The sequence below is a fragment of the Telopea speciosissima genome, chromosome 9 (assembly GCF_018873765.1).
Source record: "Telopea speciosissima isolate NSW1024214 ecotype Mountain lineage chromosome 9, Tspe_v1, whole genome shotgun sequence".
Lineage (NCBI taxonomy): Eukaryota > Viridiplantae > Streptophyta > Magnoliopsida > Proteales > Proteaceae > Telopea > Telopea speciosissima.
Window position 1 is genome coordinate 50,827,374 of NC_057924.1, and position 16,701 is coordinate 50,844,074.

Genomic DNA, 16,701 nt, shown 5'->3' on the forward strand with positions numbered 1-16,701 from the left:
GATAGCATGGGCGGTGGAGTTAAGTGAGCACGACATCAGGTTCCAACCAAGGACAACCATCAAAGGCCAGGCTCTTGCAGATTTCATTGCAGAGTGTACCCTGTCTGAGATCTAGTCAAAAATAGGGGAGTCCAAAGAGAAGGATCACGGATCGTGGGACATGTTCATGGACGGGTCCAGCAATGCGGCAGGAAGCGGTGCGGGGCTCATATTAACCAGCCCCAAGGGATTTCGTATCCAATATGCTCTCCGATTCACCTTCCGAGCATCCAATAATGAAGCAGAGTACGAGGCATTGCTAGCTGGACTCCGGGTGGCCAAAGCCATCCAAGTCACACACCTATCCACCCGGAGCGACTCCCAGCTCGTGGTGAATCAGGTGAATGGAGAGTATGAGGCAAAAGATGAGAGGATGGCATCATACCTAGCACGTGCTCAAGCATTGATCGAGGGTTTCGTGAAGTTTGAGATGGTTCGAGTTCCTAGGGATGAGAATGCCGTCGCTGACGCCCTATCCAGGCTAGCCAATGAGGAACTCCAAAATTTGGCCAGCGCAGTCTATGTTGAGATCCTACATGAGCCAACGTATAAGGAAAAGCAGGTTAACGAGATCATGGAGGGACCTAGCTGGATGGACCCTCTACTCACTACCTCAAGAACAATGTCTTACCAGAAGACAAGGCCAAGGCAAGGAAGATCAGGATGAGAGCTGCAAAGTACACCGTCCTAGACGGGGTACTGTACAAGTGGGGGGCAACATCACCACTACTCCGGTGCCTAGGACCCAAGGGGGCAGAGTACACCCTAGCCGAAGTCCATGAGGGGATATGTGGAAGCCACATGGGGGGACGAGCCCTAGCCTACAAAATCCTCCGCCAGGGACTATACTGGCCACGAATGCAAGAGGAGGCCATCCAATATGCCAAGAAGTGCGAGCAATGTCAGTTGTTCGCCCCAGTACCCCATCTACCCACCACCAAGCTGACATCAATCCTCAACCCCATACCTTTTGCCATGTGGGGACTAGACATCTTAGGCAACTTCACCGCAAGACCTGGAAAGCGAAAGTACCTGGTCATCGCGATCGACTACTTCACCAAGTGGGTCGAAGCTAAACCCTTAGCCAAGATAACGAGACAGAGATGGAGAAGTTCGTCCACGGCGGCGTCATCTACGAGTTCGGGTACCACAGATCCTCGTCTCGGACAATGGAAAACAATTCAACAACCCCAAATTCCAAGCATTCATCACAGTTACAACATCGACTATCGGCTGTGTGGTAGCATACCCACGAGCCAATGGTCGGTGGAGGTCATCAACGTAACGCTCTCGGAAGGAGTCAAGAAAAGGCTAGAAGGAGCCAAAGGCAAGTGGGTAGAAGAGCTACCAAGCCTCTTATGGGCATACCGAACTATAGTACGGACGCCCACAGAAGAGAGCCCATTCCGCCTAGCATATGGCACTGAAGCATTGGCGCCAGTAGAGGTCTGCGCCATATCCCATAGGGTCCTGTACTTCAATGAACGTACCTATGTCGACGGACTGCGGGCGAACCTAGACTTTATAGATGAGGTCCGCGAGAGAGCACTACTAAGGAATGTCGCCTACCAGCAACGTACTGCCCGGTACTATAATGCCAGGGTCAAGGAAAGGCTATTCCACCACGGAGATTTAGTACTACGGAGGGCAAGTGCATCATAGCCATAGAAGGCAGGGAAACTGTCACCCAACTGGGAAGGACCCTACATAGTCTCCAAGCAGATACGCCCAGGGACTTACCGCTTGAAGACTCCAGGGGGCAAGAAGGTAGACCGTACCTGGAACTCAGAACATCTGAAGAAGTACTACCAGTAGAAGCATAGCAGTAGTGGTAGTGATAACAGAAGCAGTAGCAGTAGGAGTAGCAGTAGACGACATCACTGTTTTAAGGTCAATTTGAATTTCATTCAAAATAAAGAGATGTTGCAGGAATACTTGTCTTCTTCTACCACTCAATTGAATCACTGCCACTACATTAAGGCGACATGCTAACACTGAGGCTTCATGCCTAAGGCGATATGCAAATACTGAGGCTTCATGCCTAAGGCAATATGCCAACATTGAGGCTTCATGCCTAAGGCGACATGCCAATACGGAGGCTTTATGCCTAAGGCAACATGCTAACACTGAGGCTTCATGCCTAAGGCGATATGCCAACACTGAAGCTTCATGCCTAAGGCGACATGCCAACACTGAGGCTTTATGCCTAAGGCAACATGCCAACATTGAGGCTTCATGCCTAAGGCGACATACCAACACGGAGGCTTTATGCCTAAGACAACATATCAACATTGAGGCTTCATGCCTAAGGCCTAAGACAACATATCAACATTGAGGCTTCATGCCTAAGGCGATATGCCAACATTGAGGCTTCATGCCTAAGACGACATACCAACACTGAGGCTTTATGCCTAAGGCGACATGCCAACATTGAGGCTTCATGCCTAAGGCGACATGCCAACACTGAGGCTTCATGCCTAAGGCGACATGCCAACATTGAGGTTTCATGCCTAAGGCGACATGCCAACACTGAGGCTTCAGGCCTAAGGCGACATGCCAACACTGAGGCTGTATGCCTAAGGCGACCTGCCAACACTGAGGCTGTGTGCCTAAGGCGTCATGCCAACATTGAGGCTCTACGCCTAAGGCGTTAACCAACCAAGGTCCGAGGATCACAAAGGCACGACGTCACTACCAAAATCCCATGACTATCAAGGGTCAGAGAGTATCAACGCGCAAACAATCACCAGGAGACAATGCAGTCAAAGAGAAGCAAAAGCGATCACATAAAAAAGTCATAGTAGTTACAAACTCAAGTTCAAAAAAGGAAAAAGGTTGAGATGTCTACAGGATCGGTACGACCGTAGGGTCAAGGGATCACAGAGTGGTGGGTCACCTTCGACCCAGCAGGAGACATCATGTCCACCTCAAGAGGACGCGCAACAGCACCCCCCTCAGGCAGGGCAGCCTCCACCTCTGACATCGGAACGCTCTCCACCACAGCTACACCCGGAAGCGCCGCAGTAAACTCAGAGAACCCCAAAACAGAGAAGTCATAATCGGGGGTCACCTCCAGGACACAAGCGGCTAAGTCCCGGACCCCTCCCTCATAGGCGGGCTGAAGCTGCGCCTGATATAGCATCGAGAACGCAGAGGATGCCTGGAACTCAGCCACAGCTCGCTCACCTGCAGATGCCAGCTCCGCCTCATGCCTTCCCCTTAATGAATGAAGCTCCTCCTCCAAGACAAGAACCCTAGCCGAGCTCTCGGCCGCACCAGCAGAGGTCGCACGCAGTTCCTCAGATGCCACCGCAAGCTCCCCCGACACCCTCTGTGCGTCGGCCTCGGCCTTCTCACGGGCATCAATCTGTCCCTGGAGCTCCCTCTCCACGTCACGCAGGGTGCGCTGTATCTGCACCTCACGAGAAGCGTGACCCTCCAATCGAAGCACCGCCTCAGCAATACGGTGATGGACCTACAATCAACATGGCAGGCGATAAAACAATCTAAAAATAAATGGAGCAATGAACATGATGAGACAAAAAAGGGATAACTCACCGAAGCCATATCATGGTAGAGGGTCTGAGCCAGACAAGCATCGCTAAGCCTCTGCAAGGCCATCCTTGCGGTAGGGAGCCGCCCCTATCCACCCACTCCCGCGACACACCGGCCGGCCAAGGTCGAGCCCTCCAAGACGCCCAAGGTGATCACCGGGGACTCACCCAGCGTGGGAAGATCGGGCGATGCCGCCGAGAGGAACTCACACCTTTTCCCTTGGAAAGGGGCAATACAGAAGATCCGGAAGGAGCGACAGAGGGAGGCAGAGGCACAGAGCCAGAAACGCCATCATCATCAGGAGAAGTACGGGGAAGGAGGACACGTACACCAGAGCTCGTCACGCGGGCATGTCCTGGTCCACCCTTTCGCTTCGCTCCAACAACCACAGGCGTAGAAGCACCACTAACATCGGTCACTCCAGCAGATGGACCACCCTGAGAAGCAGCCTTCCTCCGTAGATTGCCATGGAGCAAACTGAAGTCCGAACGCGTATCCACTGCATAGACCGCCCAACCAATCAGATGACATATACATTCAAATACCAACATGCCAATCAAGTACAAAAGACAATGCTCTGACCAGGACTCAGCTTTCAGAGAGACAGGAAGGCCTCCGAGTCCAACTCCTGGACGTGGAACGGATCGCGACCCAAGCACAGCTTGAGGGAGTCACCCTCAAAATCACTCAGCTCAAGCCCCTGATTGACCCTCTTGAGGTCAATAACTTCCCTAACAGTCCGTAATGGGCATCGGGGGACCGTGGTAAAAAAGAAGCGATCCCTCCAATACTTCATGTGGCTAGTGATCCCCGTGAGAAGCTCCACAGAGGCATAGGGCCCCTTGAGCACGCGGCGAGCAAAGTGATAGCATCCATGGTTCCCCTTCTTCAACAGATAAAAGTAGGAGAACAGGGGAACAGTGGCGGCACGCCCCAGGCGGGCGAAGAAGACATAGAAACCCAAGATCACCCTCCAAGAGTTGGGCAACACCTGCCCAGGGGTGAGGTGCCAATGCTCTAACATCAACTCGACAAAGCGAGGGATAGGAAGGCGAAGGCCCTGGAGAAAAAATGAATGGTAGAGACAGATCTCACCCGCACGGTGAGAGAAGGCATACTCGCCAGGCCCAAGAGCACACAACATGACCTCGGCGGGAATATGGAACTCCTCACGGAGGGAGACCAAGTCAGAAGGTGACAGGATGCTAGCCATAGGGCCTAACCTATCAGCAGGACCGGCGGCTGAGGATGCCGCCCCAGAGGGCCGACGATCCCTACTGGGACCGGAGACACTAGAAGGTCCCACACCTCCATCAATAGCACTAGGGGAGGGTATAGAGGAGGGAGTACCCACAGAAGAAGGCGATCCGAGGGAACGCTCCTCTGAAGATCCAACCCCGACTGAAGCAGGGCCAAGGTCACCCGGGAACGACATGAAGGACAAGAGGGGAATGAACTACTTACTCGAGAAAGCGATCTCCCCGAAGCTGGCAAGAAAAAATGAAAGGAATGCCACCTGCAAAATATAAACAGCAGATCCATCACATACAAGAGGAAGAAAAGAGAAGAAGAGCGAGGGTCCATCACACCCATGCCGCGGCCACCATAGGCGCGGCCTCACCGGCATGGCGCGGCCACACCCAGGCGTGGCCACCCCAAGCGTGACCACACCCGCAGGCGCGGCCTCACCGAGGCGCCGCCCTACAAAAAAAAAAAAAAAAAAAAGAGAGAAAAAGAAAGAAAAGGGATTGAATTTCCCTCAGAGAAAAGGCGACCACGCGGAAAGACAGGCACACGACAATGACACGGCCACACCACGGGCACGATCAAGTGACAGAGATCACAAGAGGCAAGGCACTCAAGCCAAGCACCACTCAAGCCTTCCAAGCAAACCAAGGCACCAAGTGAGCACAAACCAAACACAAGGACCCAAAATCAAGCAAAGTGGATACTAGTGGAGGTGACCCAAAAACAAGCACATGGTGGGCACCAAAGAGAGGACAAAAGACAAAAAGTGGAATGCAAGGGGGGAATTAAAGAAGACCAAAATGGGAGACAAAAAGTAAGAAAGAGAAATGAGAAGTGAAAGAAGAGAAAGTGAAAGAAAGGAACATATACCTACAAAAAACAAAAGAAGAAAAAGTGTAAGAGGAAAGGTTTGAACCCCCAACCTCTCCTACCTCATTAGTGGATTTACAGGCAAACCCCACAAGGAAAGTCTATTCGCAGCGGACCCCTCACTATGTAAAGGCATCTACTCTCTTGGACATCCTATCCCAAGAGAGTGGGGGGCAAATGATACATCCAATATTCACCGGGCCAATCAATGACCGCCACGTGTCATAGACGACCCGCTCCATAGCCAAGGGGAACGAACCGGGGTCCCAGCACCCGGGGGCGGCCAACACCCAGGCGCGGCCTCACCCAGGCGCGACCACCACTCTGGCCCGGCCTCACCTAGGCGCGGCCACACATCAGGGTGCGGCCTCACCCAGGCGGGGCCTCACCCAGGCACGGCCACCCCTCGGGCGCGGCCACACATCCGGGCGCGGCCTCACCTAGGCCCGGCTACACATCCAGGCGCGGCCTCACCTAGGCGCGGCCTGCACCCAGGCACAGCATCGTGGGCACGTGAGGTGGGGGCTACCCACCTATGACCCGATCGTATCGCTAAGACTCATGTCACCACCAGGACTCTAGACCGCCGCTTAGAGGTCACGTCATCCAGACGGATTCAAGCACCAAGGACGTTATCACCACACGCGGGTATCTATCCACCAAGGATCTTGATACCACTAGGACACTCCCTCCTGCGGGGAGATGATCAATCAGGATAGAGCCCCATTACCCAGGGCCTCTATCCACTCAACGGGACAATCGCCATCAAACTGGGACTCTCCACACCGTCATACGCTACTATAAAAGGCAAGGTACACAACCCCATTAGGGGACATCTAAACTCATACTGAATAATCACTATTCACCTGTTTGCGCCAGGAGATCTAACTTTGGTATCAGAGAACCCTAGGCCAGAACCACACCGGTTCTTTCTGTTGACCCCTTGGTCCACTTGCAGGTGACGGCACTCGCAGGACCGCTCGACGATTTCTTGACGCAATAGAAGGCATGGACAGAGGCATAAATAGGTGTGGATTATTCATTTTTGATAAAGGGCAGGGCCATCATTTCACCCTTTTTCTGGGCACATGCGTCATGTCACCTGTCAGATATCTTTTTCCTCTCAATTATATAAAGTATGAATAACACAATATCGGGTTTTCCCTCTTAGTTTTTCAATGATTTCTATTTCGAAGTATTTTCTATTTTGAAGTAGAGTAAAATCAAGTTCTGTAGAATTTAGGTTTCAGATTTCTTTACTCTTCATGGTTTCATGTTTTATCGTTCAGAATTTGCAGAATTTATGCTTTAAATTTGCAGAATTTGAGTTGGTTCACGGGTTGAGATCAACTTTATGGCTTCAACTTTTATTAGATTCAATGGTTTCAAACAAACTAGGAGTTTTCTTACGACAGTCCATGGTGTTTTCGGCAACTTTACAACCAGCATGATAAAAAGGCTGCCAGGGTCATGTTGTGATGGGATCCGTACATAAAAAAATGCTAAATAATAATAGGGATAAAGTTCTCTGCATTGGAGGTGCAGGTGCGCCCAGACACATGAGGGGTGGTTGAAATGATCAGCCCGCTCCCCCTGAATGACCCAAACCCTACCCTTGTCCCGCCCCATGTGTTTGGACACAACCTGCGCCTAGATGCGCTCCCGGACGGACACCCATAATAATATTTGGGTAAAAGATTTGCACAACACTAACTTAATTTCAAAATTGTATGCTGGCACCCCTCATAAGACATAGATTACTGTAGCACCACCTTTTACAAATGTCTCACATACCCCTCTATTTTTGTTGTTTTCCTATAATACCCCTCCAAGTCTTAAAACTGCACACTGTCCATATACTTCATAGATATACCAAAATTTCCATCTAGCTTTGTAATGAATATACCAAATTTTACCGAAACGTATTTTGCGCCGGGCCTCAAAATTTACTACGATCAAGGCACGTACATTGTTTGGCCACTTATGTTATCTCTGGATCAAATAAGCATCTAAGGTTTCCTCACACCACTAGTTCTTAATTGATCCATGGGAATGTTCTTCTGCTTTCATATCAAGGATAATACAAAGCAAAATGAATTTGTAAAATCATAGTTGTTTGGGTGTCACCTAGGCATCCAAGCGGATTTTGGGAGGGTCAAGCGGTTGTCGTATTAGTAGGATTGAACTCCTTGGCCCTTATTTATGCCAATTATCATTTAAGTAAATATTTTTATATTTGTTATTTCATTTATTTAAGATGTTATTCATAACTAATCAAATACCCCCTATTTGAATCTAATAAGAATAGTTTAAAAATCAAATTTCAAAAGGATAAAAAATCAACCCCTAGATCAAGAATAAAAATTGAATTTTCGACGGTAAGTGAAAATTTCAACTTTCTAATACTGGAGTTTGTTTGTTTGTTTGTTTTTTTTTTCAAATCTAAAAATTATATAAATTTTAATATGGTAAAACATTGTTAAAACCAAAAGAACAGTAAAATATTCATTTGTTTTGATATATAAAAAGAAAATATTTCCATTCAAAACGATTTTGACAACATTTATGCACACCAAATAAAACTTGACCGAAACATAACTCTTTCAATATAAATCAGATTTACACAATCTTGGATTTGTTGGAAAACTTGTTTTGTGCTCTACTTAATACAAAAAGTCTTATATAAAAATAAAATCATTTAACTCGTCAAACTTCGTAGAGAACGAATAATATTTCTCTAAATCAAGAGCAGTTTAGTTACTTACAGATAAACTCATTTTTTAAAAACAGTATAAACCAAATGTGAGACCAGATATACCATGATAATGACCAATTCTAAGACCAACATAAACCATCTATATGTTTGATTGTTTCAAACTTAAAATAGCTTACTTGTTGAGTTCTAGTGTCTTCTAATTCTATGTTGATTTTTGATGACTCTATGTGATTTAATATTGGTTTTTGATGACTTGATGTGACCAAATGTTGATTTTTGCTGACTTGATGTGGCTTAATGTTGATATTTGACGATCTAAGGTATATATTGTGACATACTAGTGTTAGAAAAGAGGAAAAATAAAAAATAACACTTAGACACCTTAGTCGCCTAAGCACTTAGGCACCCCTACACCGCCTTGAGTCGCTTTGACAACTATGGTGAAAAACTCCACAAAAAGTAAAGCATCTTATTCTCATGGGATGCCCTTGAAGATGAAAATCAGTCCTGTTTAACTTGAAGATTGTGTATTACAACTGATCTTTATGTTTTCACATACTCCTTAATTTGCAAAATCATCATGGTTCCAATGTAAGTGATGTCTACCTTAATGAGTAGAATGTAAAAGTTTCCCTGAAGCAAATGTATCGGTTCATCCATAATTTATTGGTTTACAGGCACACACACTGCTGTCTTAATTATGAACAATTAACTTGCATCGAACAGTTTACAACACCTGCACGGATGAGGAAAAAACTCAGTCAGCTAAAAATAATTTTTTTTTTCTTTTACATAGAAACAAGCTAGTGTTATCAACAGGGGAAATAGTCGGGGGAAACCTCAATTTCAGCTCAAACTAAACCTTTCAGGTAGAAAACTGACTCAATTTGGCAATGCTATACATCTGGTTATCAAATTCTAAATTTACCTAATATCTATGACAAACATCATGCATGTTTCCAGCAAAGGAGACCTGTTAGGATGAAAGCTGATTCAATTTGGAGTTGCACGGCAACTGGATTGTTGAAATCATCAAATAGTGATACGGTGAAAATTCAATAGAGAAGACCTAAGCGTTATGATAATTAGGTTCATGGTTCTATCTAAGGTTGTTCTCCAAGGGGCCTTGGGGGTTCATTCCACCTAGGTAAAGCAAGGTATGAATCATACCTACCATAGACATTCTCGATCAATGTCAACTATGATACAGACATAGTCAACCTATTAGGTTGATCATTCATGTTACTGCCTAGGACGTTCTCCAAAGGAGGAATTGGTAGCACCAAGCCTGCCAGACATGTGCACATTTGCACATTCGCCACACCCCACACCCACAGTCCTGCTAATGACTCTTCTACAACCACTATTTGCCCAATACAGATATTGTATGTTTTTGTTATCCTGTATTTCCAAGTTGGACCTGCATACTGACCCTCATTTATTTACTTAACTTCCTTTCAGGCCTTCCATATGATATCTTTCAACCCAGTTGATATGTTCTTGTAAAACTGCACAAATTTGAGATAGTTATTAGAATTACAGGTTGAACTTAAATAAGTCTAGAGAATAACTAAAAAAAATCCCCAATAAAGGAGTGATGACACAAAACTGAGTAGCTTAGCTGATAAAGGAGGAGGTAAGATAAAGTGCCATAATAGCAAACCATATAGTGCTTGGTAGGGTGTGCAAAGGCCAGTGCATGAAGTCATAACATTTGTCCAGGCTTGATTGAGTTTATTCAAACTCTTAACAAATGTTAGGCCCAGGCCTGGCCCATGTGCAGCCCTACAGCATTGCTAGCTTTCAAACAGAGCTTGAAGCTTTCTTCCCCCTCCACCACCTCTTCGGCAGTAAATTTCAAGGAAATCAATAATGGCAAATAAGATGCATATTTAACAGGATACTCATGAAGCATATCAAGTAGTGTTGTTCTCTCAACATGTGAGATTATGGTGACATACATTGTGGAACTCCAGGGTATCTCCTGCAGACTTGCGAAGTTCGACCATAAATAAGGAAGGGGCAACCTCAAAAACCTGAAAACAGAATAAAGGAAATGAAAATTTTACATGCACGAACCAGGTTTCAAAGGGTTATGCAGTTGCACCATTTATTTCCAATCAGGGAATCATTCTGGGTAGACACTGATCAAATGGAGAGAGAAGTACCTCTGTTGCAATAGACAACTGGCCTTTCCGTCCAGTTTTTGAGCTCTGAAGCTTCATCTGAAATAAAAACAGAGAGTTCCGCCATGAGAATCATAATGGTAAAGGGAACTCGTAGAACTGGTAAACAATTATCAAATCAACAACCACACTATTTCCACTCATCGCCATAGCATACTCAAACACGAGGCTAATTAAGTCCTCATAGATATTTATTACAAGAGAGGGAGAGAGGGACAGAGGGACAGAGAAGACAATGACCAAATCCTTTACATTATTTCCATACTACATAGATTCTTTTGGGCTTTTATTTGTACAAGTTTTTCTGCTGCAGAACCTATTTTTTGTCACTTGTTAATTTATTTTTCCTGAATTTATTCTACGAATTTGTGAGAGTAATTTACTAAATGAGGAAAAATTAAAGAAAAAAATAAAAGAGATATGTTCATGTATTTGTGTGAGAGAGAGAAAGAGAGGATTTATTGCACACCTTGTAGTTTTTCTTCTTCACTCCAAACCCCAAGGGTGTGGCGGCTTCTTCGATTTTTGAGATAATCTCATTGGGAGGGCATTTAGATGTAAATCTTGTTTCCCTTTTAACAAGTCCCTGATCACCACGAAAATGTTAGCTAATGCTTCAAGGCAGCATCTAAGAAAAAATTACAAACCATGTGAGACCCAAAGAAGATATTGATGCACTCTAAATATATTAAAATAGTGCCGCATCAACTCTGACAAACATATGAGGTAGCCATGACAACTTTGTTGGACTCTGTCACTATCAGCTTCTTAATACTACTGGATTTTATGCTTCTTTAATTGTTCAGTGTGTTACACAATTTGAGTAGGTTAGTATGACACAAAAGTATGGTCTAATGGAGATTATGGACATGAAAAAGTAGGAAGATCCAATTGTAAAAGGATGTCTTCAAGGGTTCTCCCTAAAGTTGCCCTGTGGGTGTAAAAACAAGAAGAAAAACTGTTAGCGAGACCCAATTTGGACAAGTATCCTGCTCTGTAATAGGCTCACTGCAGATTGATTTAAAATGCACCATCAATTGTGGCAAATGTAGTATCATTTGTAAAAAAAATTAGCAATATTCAAAAACTCATCAAATTTCCATGACATAATCCAGAAGGCTCTTCATTACCACATGAAAATGCAATCTTTCCTACAGTATCTAAATATGTTTCCAACTTTACTCCAAGATTTTAGGATTTGCTGAACCTGACACTACAAATCTCGATTGAGTTCCGATGCTAATACCACAACTGTGCAACAAAGAAATTAGTGAAATTACTTGTATTACAAGGAAAAAATTACTCTAGAAATTTCTATTTGGCAATCCTCAAAATTTAGAGTTCTATAAATGAAGCTGAATTCATGATATATCTTGTAAACAACTTAGTTTATAGAGCAGAAGGTTGATGGGAATCACCAAATCCATCACATACATTTGAATGGTCTCATAGACTTGCAGAACGGGCAACAAAATATAGGGATCATATGTTAATGTAAATCAAATAGTTTGATTTTAATGAGATATATTCAATAAGGGGTTTTAAATTTCCCATGTTTAATTGGAAGGACGCACTAAGAAGTTGCTATAGCATACCATTGGCTTTTCAAATAGAGTACCAAGATTGAGACCCTGAGATGTTGAAATGAGCTCAAAAGCGTTCATCGTGACTGGCCTTTCTTCTAGCCTTTCCACAACAAGATTCCCAGAATTCTGAACCCCAAAAGAAAACAGTGTAAAACATTTTGCACTCATATGAGTTTCAGAAGTATTACACAAATAAAAAAATTCAAGCCATATATGTCCTCAAAGCAATATATGAGCCAAATTACCCCTGTTTCATCGAAAGCACATTCCACATCATCAAGGCAAACATCTGCTGATTCAAAAACAGGTGGCTTATATCCTTTCTTAAACCATTCGCTCTCTATCACCTCAGAAATCTTAATTCTCTGTTGCAGGCCGTCAAAAAAGTAGATTTAGAAAGCAATAAGAGAAGGAAACAATATGGTGGTTACAACTTATAACTCAAAAAGGAGGAGACTTGCCCTAACTATTATTATACCAACAAGCTGAACAGATAGAAATATCGAAATAATAACATCGAAATGATAACGGAAAAGGGCATACCGTTGCAGGATTGGGATCTAGGATCTTTTTGATTAGTTTCCTTGCACTTGTTGAGAACCAAGGAGGACAAGAAAATTCCGCCTTAAAGATCTGCAACCATGTACACTCCTCATAAAGAAAACTTTTCTTTTTTTCATTTATAAACACAAGTTCACATTGTTTAGCTACATATATAAATAAGTAATATCATGCATTTCTATGTTTTCCTGCAAATTCAAGATAGATGAACATCACATCTCATTAATTAAAAAAAATAATATTATCAATATAGTTTCATGCTTATAGGAAAACTGAACCGCAAGGAATCCATAGCAAGCTGTTGGCCACTGTAGGAGAAATAATACAATATCAACATTTGTACCCAATCCATTTTGATGTGGCTTGGTAACATATACTTAAAAATACATATTTTATTTTTACTTCTATATATTTTCCATCTAACCTAAAATTTCATGTTGGCAATTTTTTCTTCTTTCTCTCATTTTTATTGCCATTTTGAGAATCATATCAATTTCCTCTTTTTTCTTCTTCCTTTTTATTATTAATGTTATTTTCCATCCTACTCTAAATAAACCACTGATAATCATGGCTTTAAATAGAAAGCAGATATCTTTGATGATCCTTTGGAGGATGTCTAGCATTTACTAGATGCAACATCAAATTCATAGGTAAGAAAACTAGCCTTTTTATACAGTGACATAAGGTTGGAATCTTCAAATGGCAAGTAACCTGCCATAAGGACAAAAAGAATGATCCCACATGACCAGAGGTCTGCTTTTGCTCCATCATAACCTTTATTGTTGATCACCTAGAGAAGAAGAGACACCAAACTGAGCAAAGAAACAGTAGAGTTGAAAGAAATAAATAAGTATTTTGTTATAAGGGATCCAGAAAGTAGTCAGCACTAATATACCTCTGGAGCAACATAATTTGGTGTCCCACATGTTGTGTGAAGTAACCCATCTTCCTGAAACGAAAAGACGTAAGAAGTTCAATGTTGAAGTCTTCTACAAATAGTTATTTGGAGTTTTTCAGTGTTTTATTATGTTAATATTTTTAAATATGGATAGGAGATCAGAAAGGGAGGTTGGGCAGCAAACAGTTAGATTCACTATTGTTCTATTGTCCCCCAAAATTGAAAAACTTGCTATTGAACATTTAAACCATGAGCGAGGGTACAATCATACTCACCCGAACTTGCTGAGGTAATGCACTTAATCCAAAATCTGAGACTTTGAGATTTCCACTTGCATCCAGCAACAGATTCTCCGGCTAAACAAGAAAACCCATGTCTGAAGTTTTATTAATCTCATCCAATTAAATATGGCATAACTGGCCTTCAGAGATAGCATTGGATGCCCCCTATGCAAAGTTGCAAACTAAAGTCCAGAGCCCAAAATGTTCTAACCTTCAGGTCCCTGTGGAAAACACCTCTGCTATGGCAGTAATCCACAGCATTTATAAGCTGCTGAAAATACTTTCTTGCATCATCTTCCTTCATCCTACCATTAGCAGCCTGGCACACGGGACAAGTGTAAGGGGAAAGGGGGATTACACAGAGAATTCCTGACCTCATCATGAGTTTACTTGATTGTTGAGAACACAGGCATAATTAATGCAGAAAACAGCTTACAATTTTGTCAAACAGTTCACCACCATTCACAAATTCCAATACAATGTATATCTTAGCCTTGCTAGCCATCACCTACAACAAAAGTAGCCACTTTAAGTGACTGCACTTATAGCAACATTGTTTATTCAACAATTATAAGCCTACATGGTATAACATGTACGTCCACTTGGACTAATATTGACATAAGGGTTGTAGCATCAAAACCTACCTCATACATGCGTATGACATTTGGATGCCGGATCAATTTCATGGTTGAGATTTCACGTTTGATCTGCAAAGGACAAACATTAGTACTGGTCATGTCTAATCCTCGGATGTTAAGGTTCACATCTGATAAAGAGTTGCCCAAGTATCAAATACAGAAGAATGATAAGAATTCTAAGTAAATGTTGAGTTAAATAATAACCAAATTAAATCCAAATTATATTGATCTCTGAAAATAAAACATATTTGATCAAGCCAACTCAAATTAGTCAACTTATAATTGAAGTAACCCAAAAAATATAAGGAAAAATTGAACAGGGGAAACCACTTTGGCAGTTGAAGTGCGCTCATTATTTTCATTTCATTTCATAAAAATATTTCTTTTATCAAGTGGAATTTAGGTGTTATAATGAACCCAAAACAAAGAAGGTTCAGAAAAAATACTGCACTAAAAAGCATTAAATTTATCCTTTTTTACACATTGGGTCACTGTTCTATATAGTTAAATCCAACAAAAACAGAATTCATATGATCTAAAGCTTTCTAAATAAAAAGAATCAAGTAAGGGGGGGGGGGGGGGGAGAAGTTCCGCCAAAAAAAATGTTGATAATTAAATAATATCTTGCAATTGAGAAGTACAAAGATAACCCATGATATGATAGAAATTATTGCAAAAACCACGCACGTAGATCACTAGGGCAGAATTACTCGGGTCGAGCGAACTAAATCCTCATGCTTATCAAATAAGGAAAAGAAAAAAGACGCAAAATATGGAAGAAGCAGAGCAGAAGAAGAAGAATACCTGACCGATCATCTTATGCCTGAGAACTTTCTCTTTATCGAGGATCTTAATGGCAACATTCTCTTCTGTCTCCAAATTTCTAGCAAACTTCACCTTCGCAAACGTGCCCTCTCCCAGTGTTCGACCTATCTCATACTTCCCAACACGCCTTCGGCTACCACTGGTGGTGCCGCCACTAGTGCTAGAGGCCATCTTCGAATCTTCTGATATTTTCTCTAAAAACCACTCTCTCCACTCCCCTCTCTCTTCTTCTTTCCTTTTATCAGTTCTCAGTTCCAGTCCCTCCCCCTCCCTCACAAATCTCACGATCTCTTCTTGTTACAAGGTTGCCACACCTGAGACTTCTCCACACTTACGTTCACTGAACCTCTATGAACACAAGTCAACATCTTCAATCCCATACTTAAAGCACCCATACCTCAACACTTTTTATCTCCTTCAACTCAAAACAGAGATCTAACGAGAAACCAAAATCAAAATTTGTATGTTCATGTAGGGAAAGGAATTGCAGAGAAATAACAGAGACGAGAGAGACTCCGTTACGGATCGAAAACCCTGGAGTCTGGAAAAACCAGAATTTTTATTTACGTCAGGAAAATTGAACAAAAAGTACAAAATTTCATTTGCACTTCTCAGATGGAAATAAAACAAAACATCTCTCCAAATCCTTATCTCGATTTCAACAAATCTAATAACTTTCTATAGATTTCTCTACATTCGAACGCAGAGATCTCTCTCTCTCTCTCGCTCTCTCGCTCTCTCTGTTTTTCGTTTCTAACGATTCTCTTTCTGTGTCTCTCTCTGATGACTTCCGAGATTGCGGCAGAGTAGACTTCGGACCTCTCTCCTAACTTAATAGATGAATTTTCGAGTACGTAGGAGGGGCAAATGTCGGTTATTTTATTGAGTTGTTTTATTAGTTGGGAGTTGGTATTCATGGGCTGTGAGATCCACGTTCCATGGATGGTTCTGATCTGTCCCTACCGGTCCCAAATGGGGAGCAGATCCGAACTTGAGAATAGAACTATATCTGCACACCTTACTACAGGAGACATTGGATTAGTATCTCGATATTCTTGCATACCTATAAAATTCCAATCAGATGGCTTGGGTTTACTTAAATTTATCCAACGATTTGGAATTGGAAGCTTTATATATATATTTTGTATAGAAGGGAGGGGGGGGGGAATCGAACTGGGGAAGGGGTAAGGTACCAGCTAGGAGACTCAAACTCGAGATCTCCTGAAGTGCATGGGTATGACATGCACCATGACTCACCGATTGAGCTAGGCAGTTGTTGGTCTATTTTGAGATATTTG

At 43.0% G+C, this 16,701-nt stretch overlaps 1 protein-coding gene across 1 annotated transcript; it reads right to left on the reverse strand.

The window, feature by feature from the left end:
• Positions 1-9,090: 9,090 nt before the first annotated feature.
• LOC122640522 (CBL-interacting serine/threonine-protein kinase 23-like) lies at positions 9,091-15,882 on the reverse strand. Its single transcript, XM_043833736.1, has 15 exons — positions 15,383-15,882; positions 14,585-14,647; positions 14,377-14,448; positions 14,152-14,259; positions 13,935-14,015; positions 13,657-13,710; positions 13,426-13,551; positions 12,744-12,833; positions 12,446-12,565; positions 12,210-12,326; positions 11,084-11,200; positions 10,597-10,653; positions 10,390-10,464; positions 9,861-9,936; positions 9,091-9,164 (listed from the first exon to the last, which is right to left on the reverse strand). The coding sequence occupies exons 1-14, from the start codon at positions 15,572-15,574 to the stop codon at positions 9,886-9,888; spliced, it is 1,323 nt and encodes a 440-aa protein (XP_043689671.1). The 5' UTR covers positions 15,575-15,882; the 3' UTR covers positions 9,091-9,164; positions 9,861-9,885.
• Positions 15,883-16,701: the final 819 nt, after the last annotated feature.

What these genes read in the sequence shown, in the direction of transcription:
- LOC122640522 (XM_043833736.1), bottom strand. Translation starts at nt 15,574, where the DNA reads ATGGCCTCTAGCACTAGTGGCGGCACCACCAGTGGTAGCCGAAGGCGT. An exon ending in CATTACCTCAGCAAGTTCGG is followed by an intron (nt 13,711 to 13,934) that starts GTGAGTATGATT and finishes TTTTCGTTTCAG; the next exon opens with GAAGATGGGTTACTTCACAC. An exon ending in TAGATCCCAATCCTGCAACG is followed by an intron (nt 12,566 to 12,743) that starts GTATGCCCTTTT and finishes GGCCTGCAACAG; the next exon opens with AGAATTAAGATTTCTGAGGT.